The sequence below is a fragment of the Bubalus bubalis genome, chromosome 4 (assembly GCF_019923935.1).
Source record: "Bubalus bubalis isolate 160015118507 breed Murrah chromosome 4, NDDB_SH_1, whole genome shotgun sequence".
Lineage (NCBI taxonomy): Eukaryota > Metazoa > Chordata > Mammalia > Artiodactyla > Bovidae > Bubalus > Bubalus bubalis.
Window position 1 is genome coordinate 64204237 of NC_059160.1, and position 8826 is coordinate 64213062.

Here is an 8826-nt window from a genome sequence, read left to right on the forward strand (position 1 = left end):
CACACTGGCTTGCCCAGCTGGGGCCTGGCTTCTGCTTGGCTGGCTGTCATGGGCAGCCAGGTTCTGGGCTTCTCCTCCGCTCCAGGGGGCAGCTCTGCCTACTGAACTGGGACCTGAGCAGCACATAGCAGTTTTAGAGATCTTTAACCTGGTCAGGAGGTTGACTCCCCTTGACTCTCTATGGAGGAGATTGACAGAACATCCTCCTCTCTGTGTACCTGGCAGTCTCTGTGTTCCCCTTCAGTGACCTCCTCTGGGAACCCACGTCCTGCCCACACTCACTTCTTGTCCTTCCCCAGCACCATGTACTGGTCAGACTGGGGGAACCATCCCAAGATTGAAACAGCAGCAATGGATGGAACCCTTCGGGAGACACTGGTTCAGGACAACATCCAATGGCCCACAGGTCCATGCTACAGGGGCGGGGATGGGGGAGAGGTGGGCTTGCTGAGCTCAGGGCCACACAAAAGTTGGGGAGGGGAGGGGGCTTGAACTGGGATGGGACAGAGGGGTTGTGGAGGCTTTTCCCAGAAAAGGTGACTGCGAGTGACCATGGGGACAGGGTGGAGCCGTCCCAAATATGGACACCGTCCTGCTTGCTCCCCGAGCCTGGGGTGGGAAGGCCGGGCCCTCACAGTGCTCTCTGCTCCCCTAGGCCTGGCCGTGGATTATCACAATGAACGGCTTTACTGGGCAGATGCCAAGCTCTCAGTCATCGGTAGCATCCGGCTCAACGGCACAGACCCCATCGTGGCTGCTGACAGCAAACGAGGTCAGCCTCCGCCAGCAGTCTTGCAGCCCTGCCCTCAGGCCTCTGCCCTCCCCTCTGGGCCCAAGGCCTCACCAAGCACCTGCCATCCTCCTCACCTGGCCCTCAGCAGCCCTGCAGTGCCTTTTGGGCCCCTCCCAACCAAACACCCCCAGCACCAGTCCTGCAGGCCTGAGTCCACCCTGACCCTCTGGGCCTGCTTTACATTCATTCATTCTACCAATGGGTGTTGAGCTGCGTGGAGGCGACATGGGTGATAATGGGAACTTAGCACACGTGGGGAGAGGGAGCAGAAGTCACTCCTGACCCCACAAGTCAGGGGCTGATGGGACCTGTTGTCAGCAGGAGGAACAGGATGAGGGGCAGTGTGAACAGGACGTGTTCAGCTTGAGGTCCCCGAGAGCCTTGGGACCCAGTGACTAGAGAGTGTGACCAAGGCCTGAGTCCCCTCTGACTTCTCCCCAGGACTGAGTCACCCCTTCAGCATTGATGTCTTTGAGGATTACATCTATGGCGTCACCTACATCAATAATCGTGTCTTCAAGATCCATAAGTTCGGGCACAGCCCCTTGATCAACCTGACTGGGGGCCTGAGCCATGCCTCCGATGTGGTCCTGTACCACCAGCACAAGCAGCCTGAAGGTAGGCAGAGGGAGAGCCTGGGCCGGGGCAGGGGAGGCCCAGGGGTGCTGTCTCCAAGCTGCAGCCTCAGGTTTTGGTGGGCAGGGGGGTTCTGGGTCCCAGGACTCAGCCTTCTCCCACGCTGCCCACCCCTGCAGTGACCAACCCCTGTGACCGCAAGAAGTGTGAGTGGCTCTGCCTGCTGAGTCCCAGCGGGCCTGTCTGCACCTGTCCCAACGGGAAGCGACTGGACAACGGCACCTGTGTGGCTGTGCCCTCGCCGACGCCCCCACCGGACGGTATGCTCACGCCCCTCCCTGGCCCCTCATTCCTGCCCCAGAGCCCTCCTCCCTACAGCCCCTGAATCCCCCCCTATGCCAGCTCTGCCCTTGACGACCCTTCCTGCAGCTCCTCGGCCTGGAACCTGTAACCTACAATGTTTCAACGGCGGCAGCTGCTTCCTCAACGCACGGAGGCAGCCTAAGTGTCGGTGCCAGCCCCGTTACACAGGCGACAAGTGTGAGCTGGACCAGTGCTGGGAGCACTGTCGCAACGGGGGCACCTGTGCTGCCTCTCCCTCTGGTATGGCCTTTGGTTCTCCTGCCAGGACTCCTGGCCCCTGGGCCCTGCTGCCCCCAAGCCGCCTCTGCCCTGCCTTACTTCACGTCTGCTGCCCTCCGCCTGCTGCCCCCAACCCCAGTGTTGCTATCCTGTTCTGCCTGCCTCCCCTCTGCTGCCTTCCTCCTGCCAGGCCCTCCCAGCCCTGTTCCCCTGCAGTAGGCCGGGCAGCTCAGTGGGCCACAGTCCTGCTCACACATCGTCTCCCGCCAGGCATGCCCACGTGCCGGTGCCCCACAGGCTTCACGGGCCCCAAATGCACCCAGCAGGTGTGTGCAGGCTACTGTGCCAACAACAGCACCTGCACGGTCAACCAGGGCAACCAGCCCCAGTGCCGATGCCTGCCCGGCTTCCTGGGGGATCGCTGCCAGTACCGTGAGTGAGCCATCCCTGGGCCCCGGGCCAGGATGATGGAGGCGGGGGTCGGGGGGGTGTGCGGGTCACAGGGGCTAGTTCTAGGGAAGGAGGTCATTAGCAGCTCAGCCAGGCTCGAGGTACCAGGGCTTCTCCCCAGGGAGAGGTCAGCACACCCCCGCTGCCCCAAGGTAGTGAACCCTCTGGCATCAGGATTATTCAAGCAAAAGCAGTACCCTGTTGGGATGCTCTGGGACATCTTTGTAACCTTGGAGCCTGGGACATGGAGACAGTAGGGGGCTCAGGAGGAGGTGGAAGTCACCCCAAAGGCCAGCTGCCCCCCACCACCTCTGGAGGACCCTCATGACAGTGGGGCTTGAGGCACCTCCTCTCCCATCCCCTGAACCACAGGACAGTGCTCTGGCTACTGTGAGAACTTCGGCACGTGCCAGATGGCCGCTGACGGCTCCCGCCAGTGCCGCTGCACCGCCTACTTCGAGGGGCCCAGGTGTGAGGTGAACAAGTGTAGCCGCTGTCTCGATGGGGCCTGTGTGGTCAATAAGCAGAGCGGGGATGTCACCTGCAAGTGAGTGGGGCCCACTCCCAATCTGTCCCACCCTCCACCCACTCCCCACCCACCTAACCCACCCTCCCAGCCCCGCCCCGCCCCGCCCCGCCCCTTCCCAGGGTCTTGGACACCCTTCACCAGCCCCGCCCAGCCTCTGCACTCTTCCCTGCAGTTGCTCCGATGGCCGGGTGGCTCCCAGCTGTCTGACCTGCGTTGGCCACTGCAGCAATGGCGGTTCCTGCACCATGAACAGCAAAATGATGCCTGAGTGCCAGTGAGTTGGGCCTGTGCCTCACCAACGCCTAGATCAGCCTTCCCTCCCCCAAGTCTGAGCCAGACCAGCAGGAGCCTGCGGTCCCTCCCAGTTTCCCCAGTGGATGGCATGCCCACTCAGCTCTGCCCCTCCCGTCTGCAGGTGCCCACCCCACATGGCAGGACCCCGATGTGAGGAACAAGTGGTCGGCCAGCAGCAGCCTGGACGTAGGTGGCAGGGACCTGGGATGGAGGGCTTTGTGCCTCCGAGGCCTTTTGGACTCAGCTCCCCTCCTCTTTCCCTCTAGATGTGGCCTCCATCCTAATCCCTCTGCTGTTGCTGCTGCTGATGCTTCTGGTAGCCGGAGTGGTATTCTGGTACAAGCGGCGAGTTCGAGGGTGAGTTGTGGGGAGTCTGGAAAATTAGGGCCACAATGTTACTGCCCTAGTCTCACCCACTCCTAGAATCCCTGCCCTCATGCTCCCACCTTCCCCCACAGGGCTAAGGGCTTCCAGCACCAGAGGATGACCAACGGGGCCATGAACGTGGAGATCGGGAATCCCACCTATAAGATGTATGAAGGCGGGGAGCCTGATGATGTAGGGGGTCTACTGGATGCGGACTTCGCCCTGGACCCTGACAAGGTGGGCTGGGAGGGCAAGGGAGGGGGCTTCCAGGACAGGGACAGAGGGCTGTGGGTGGGGCAACCAAACGTGTTGGGCTGGATGATGGAATGGAGGTAGGCAGAAGGTACCTAAGCCACAGAGCCCAGGGTCTGAACCCTCTGTTGCCTTGCAGCCCACCAACTTCACCAACCCTGTGTATGCCACACTGTACATGGGCGGTCACGGCAGCCGCCACTCCCTGGCCAGCACGGATGAGAAGCGAGAACTCCTGGGCCGGGGCCCCGAGGACGAGATAGGGGACCCCTTGGCATAGGGTCCTACACCATCGGACTTCCCCAGAGAGCCTCCTGCCCCCAGCCAGAGAAGTCCTTCAAGGAGCCCCCCTCTTGCCCAGCCAACCCCTCCCCAGCCCTGCTGGGATGTATAAATGTAAAAAATGAAGGAATTACTTTTTATATGTGAGTGAGCAAGCGAGCAAGTGAGCACAGTATTATCTCTTTCCGTTCTCCTTCCTGCCTGCTCCTCAGCAACGCCCACCCCCCATGCTGCCTTCCGGGAGAGGGGGAACAGGAAGGGGGCTCCTGCAAATTACAGGTATAAGGGAGCCCTGCCTCCCACCTTCCCACCAAAAACGCACCCCCACTGGGAGAGCTGGTGGTGCTGCGTCCCCCTCCCTGTACAAGACACTTTGTCAAGGCTCTCCCCTCTCACCACCCCACCACCCTGCCGGTCCCCTGAGGGCTGATTCTGGGATCCTGAGGAGGGTGAGTCCTTTGCTGCCCTTGTCTGGAAGATTTGGCTCTGGCCGAGGTAGGAAGGGAAGGATGGAGTTTTTTAGTTCTTCTTGGGGGGAGGCCATCCCATGCCCGAGCCCCCACTCCAGGGGCACCTCTGAGATGGCCGCGCTCAGCATCCCTCCCAGACAGGCCCTCCCCTTCTCCAGTGCCCCCACTGTGGCTCCCAGGGCTGGAGACTTTCTTTGGTAAACAGCCCCCCCCTCCCCAGGCTCCCCTCCTCTGGGGATGAGGAGGAAGTGGGGCACACCAAGGAAGGGCAAGCGGGCAGCCCCGTTTTGGGGACATGAACGTTTTAATAATTTTTGCTGAATTCCTTTACAACTAAATAACACAGATATTGTTATAAATAAAATTGTAAAAAAAAAAAAAAGCGTTTGTGTCCGTATACCTGAATGTGAGACTGAGAGCTGACCTGTGCTTGCATGCTCCAGCCACCAGAGGGAGCCATGCTCTGTACTGGAGGAAGGCTGGAGCATCTGGTCTTCAGTGCCCTTCTGGCCTCCATCCCCGTTGGCTGGGCTGCGGCAAGGAAGCATAGAACTTGACCAGAAAGACCTGCTTCTCCTGGCTGTGTCAACGTGAGCCAGTGACTTCACCTCTCTGAAACATGTGATCTCTCTGGCCGTTGGACACTTACCTCCAGGATCTGTATTTTCTCTGCACTGTCACTTTAAAGGGACAGCACTGCCACCCATCCTTAAAGTGCTCTTCCACAGTGAGAAATCCCACAATAAGAGATGAACACACTGGGATTGTGAACGACTTTCTAGTCCTTCAGGATGGTCCCATTCCCATTCGGCTGTTTGCTCTTGAAGCATTAACATCTCACACCTCATAGAGACTAATTACTCAGATGTCAAGAGTAAGAACCCTGGGTTCAGGAAAAGGAAGGCATTTGTAGTTAAAGCTGGGAAGACCAGTTTTCCAGGTCTCACGGACCACCAACAAACCCAGTTCACATCCCAGGTTGTTGATGACTGCTACAGTCAAAGGGGGTCCAAGTGTGCCAAGTCGTTTCAGTCGTGTCCAACTCTTTGCAACCCTATGGACTGATTCCTCTGTCCATGGGATTCTCCAGACAAGAATACTGGAGTGGATTGCCATGCCCTCCTCCAGGGCATCTTTCTGACCCAGGGATCAAACCATCATCTCATGTTTCCTGCATTGGCAGGTAAGTTCTTTACCACTAGCGCCACCTGGGAATCCCAGGTCTACAATTCCTGTGCAGAAGGTCACACTGCTTTACATGGTCCTAGACTGAGAAAGGGTTACAGCCCTTTTCCTACAGTAGCAAATATGCTCAAAGAAGGCAGCTTTAAGCATCTAAAGAAACCTAGTGTGTGTGTGTTAGTCACTCAGTCGTGTCCAACTCTTTGCAACCCCATGGACTATAGCCCGCCAGACTCCTCTGTCCATGGAATTCTCCAGGCAAGAATACTGGAGCAGGAGGCCATTCCCTTCTCCAGGGGAATCTTCCTCATTGCAGGCAGATTCTTTACCCTCTGAGCCACCAGGGAAGCCCAAAGAATCCTTACCCAACTCCCAAAAGAGGAGCATTACTTTTCATTCCTCCTCTCTCCCTGGCTCAACTTTCTCAGTCTATTCCTCCTCTCTTGAGGAAGCTATGGATCCATCCACCTCCAGAAACAAGAGCCCTCCCCTTCCCTTTTAGCCTTGAGGTCTCAGCTCCAGCCTCAGCTTCCAAGCCAGTTCTGCCATCCTCCACTGGCTCCCTGGCTCCCTAGGGCCCCAGAGCAGAGCGATCTTCCTGGGGAAAAGGGGCGTCCTTGTTGATTGCTTAGAGGGAGGCTTGTGTCATCATCTGTCCACCAGGTGGCGTACACACTCCTGCAGCGCAGCTCATTCGAAAGGCCAGCACAGCCCCCTCCCTAGCACATTAATTACGCACCTGCCCTCGGACCCCAGTCCAGCCTCTCACTTCCTTCCCTGGGGCTATTCTGCCACACCCCCCTCTACTCTCCCCCAGCCGGCTCCTCCCCCTCCCCCAGAGCCTGTCTGCTCCCCACCACCAGCAGCCCCACCCCCTCACTCCCTCCCTCTGCCAGCCGTGCATCTGGTGCCCCCGGGGAGCCACTGATTCTCTGCCTGTCGCCTCAAGATCCTGGGCAGAGCGAGAGGGGCCCCCAGCTGCGGCTTGGAACACACACCCCTCCAGTCAGCATCCTTCCTCTGCCCACCAGGACGGCCAGGAGAGGGTCTACCTGAAGGAAGTGCTCAAAAATTCCCCACCTGGCAAGGATGTCAGAGAGACCTAAGACAGAAATGGAGAAGAGACAGGGGCAAAACCAGAGGCTGATACAGACAGAATGAGAGACAGAGACACAGAGATGGAGACAGGGAATGGTGTGTGTTTGTGTGTGTGTGTGTGTGTGTGTGTGTATGTATGAGAGTGAAGAAGCTGGGTAGAGGAAGCTGTGACCTGAGACTAGCAAAAGGAGGCGAGATGGGGTGGGTCAGGACTCCAGAAAAACAGGAGGGGCTTCTGTCCTGGGTACCGTGGGCCTGAGTGTGCCCCCTGCCCCCACCACCTCAGCAGCCCCTGAGTTTGGCACTCGGGCTCAGGTTCTGGATGGAGCCTTGTGGCCCGCGGCCTGGCTGTTCCTGCCTCTCCCTGCCTCCCTGTCTGCCCCACCTACACCCAGGTTCCTGGTCCAGGCTCCTGTCTGTCTCTCCCGGAGTATCTGTGTCCACTTCATCTTCTCAGCATTCCCGATCCTTGTTTTGTGTCTTGTCACATCCATGTGTCTGTCTATCTGTTTATGTGTGCCCTGGCTTGTCTTTTGGACTGCCAGTGCCAGCGTACACCTGTGTGTGTCCATCACTGTCTGTGAATGTCCACCTTTCTGCCAAGGCAAGGAAGGTAGGGTCGGCTCTGAGTACCTGGCTGGGTATGCATGTCTGTTGATGAAAGTTGCATTTATCTCTCGGGTCTCTGTGTATGCACACTCTGTGTAAACCGACTGTGTCCATCTACGTGGATCAGTGCCACTAGGCTTGCACCTGTCTGTGTATGTGTGCACTGTTCTCTGTGTGAATGTGTTTCACTGTGCCTGTATGTTCACCTTTATTGTGTGGCCTGCCCCTGCGAGGCTCCTGCGTGCATGCCTCGGGCCATGTGTTGGGATCTCCCGGTATGCATCTGTCTGTCTCTTTGCTTGTCCCTATCTCTGTCGCTGTCTAGGTGTCGGTCATACCACAACCTCAGCCACAGCCTCAGTGCGTAGCAACAGCTGACAGCTGAAGACTCCCTGGGCAGGAGAGAGAGAGAGACTAGGGGGAGGAGGGAGCTGATGAAGAAACAGCCAAGAGGATTGGGACAGAGACAGGACCAGACTGGGGACAGAGACAAGGACAGGGCTAGAGGAGAAAGGGGAGAAGGATCTAGAGCGACTGATGGTGAAAGAAGGGACCCTGGGCGGAAAGGGATGGATGGAGATCGCACCAAGAAGCCGGGCCGTTGGTGCGGCTCCTGCCCAACCCCCATGCAGGGACGCTCTGGGACGCGTGGGGGGTCAGCAGAGGGGGCGAGGGGCAAAGGTGAACGCCGCGTCTAGCGGAGGGGTCCTGAGACCGCAGAGGGGCCTTGAAGGCGGGGGTGGGGGCGGCGGGAGCCGTTTGTCAGCCCTATTGACAGACGTGATGGGGTTTCCGTCCGTGATCAATGATACTCATCTCCGGGCCGAATGAGCCGCGGGGCGCCCATCCATCCCCGTCAGCGCCGCGCGGCGGCAGTCGCCCGGGGCCCCGCCCGCCCTCACCTCGGCCCCTGCCCTGCTCCTGCCCGGGGACCCTCCAGGGCCCGGAGCACCGAAGAGGCCGGGAGTTCCGAGGGACCCCGGTCTTGCTGGACTGTTGAGCCTCGCCAGGCTCCCCACTCTCCGTGCCCCGCTTCGGGAACAAGGTCCCGGAGCCGGGAGCCCCACCCCCGGCCCTGTTCCTCAGCGATGCACCCACCCAGCCTCTCGGGTCTGCGGCCCCCGAGCCCCGCAGCCCGCTCCGCTCCGCACCTGGGCCGGGGGCGTGTCTGGGGCGTGTCGGGGTGAAAGTCACCTTCGGTGCCCCCGGCTGGGCGGGAGGGGGCGCGCGGGGCGCGGCCGGGATTGGAGCGCCGCGGAGCCCCGCCCCCCCGCCCGCCCGCCCGAGTCAGACCCAACTTTCTCCCCCGCCCGCGCCCCGCCCCCAGCGCCGCGCTCCGCGCC

General features: G+C 59.7%; 1 protein-coding gene across 5 annotated transcripts in view; it reads left to right on the plus strand.

Moving 5' to 3' along the window:
* LRP1 (LDL receptor related protein 1) overlaps positions 1 to 4976 on the plus strand; it is an 80992-nt gene extending 76016 nt beyond the window's left edge. For 3 of the 5 annotated variants that reach the window (XM_025283785.3, XM_025283786.3, XM_025283788.3), the window contains 12 exons: positions 300 to 406; positions 656 to 772; positions 1235 to 1411; positions 1549 to 1689; positions 1772 to 1972; positions 2222 to 2383; positions 2774 to 2948; positions 3103 to 3204; positions 3346 to 3410; positions 3491 to 3581; positions 3683 to 3827; positions 3982 to 4976. In XM_025283785.3, coding sequence (XP_025139570.1) covers positions 300 to 406; positions 656 to 772; positions 1235 to 1411; positions 1549 to 1689; positions 1772 to 1972; positions 2222 to 2383; positions 2774 to 2948; positions 3103 to 3204; positions 3346 to 3410; positions 3491 to 3581; positions 3683 to 3827; positions 3982 to 4122 — 1624 coding nt within the window. In that variant the 3' untranslated portion in view covers positions 4123 to 4976. The remainder of the gene's footprint in view (positions 1 to 299; positions 407 to 655; positions 773 to 1234; positions 1412 to 1548; positions 1690 to 1771; positions 1973 to 2221; positions 2384 to 2773; positions 2949 to 3102; positions 3205 to 3345; positions 3411 to 3490; positions 3582 to 3682; positions 3828 to 3981) is intronic. The other 2 variants (XM_025283787.3, XM_006077859.4) reach the window with 1 other exon arrangement.
* The last annotated feature ends 3850 nt before the right edge of the window (positions 4977 to 8826 follow it).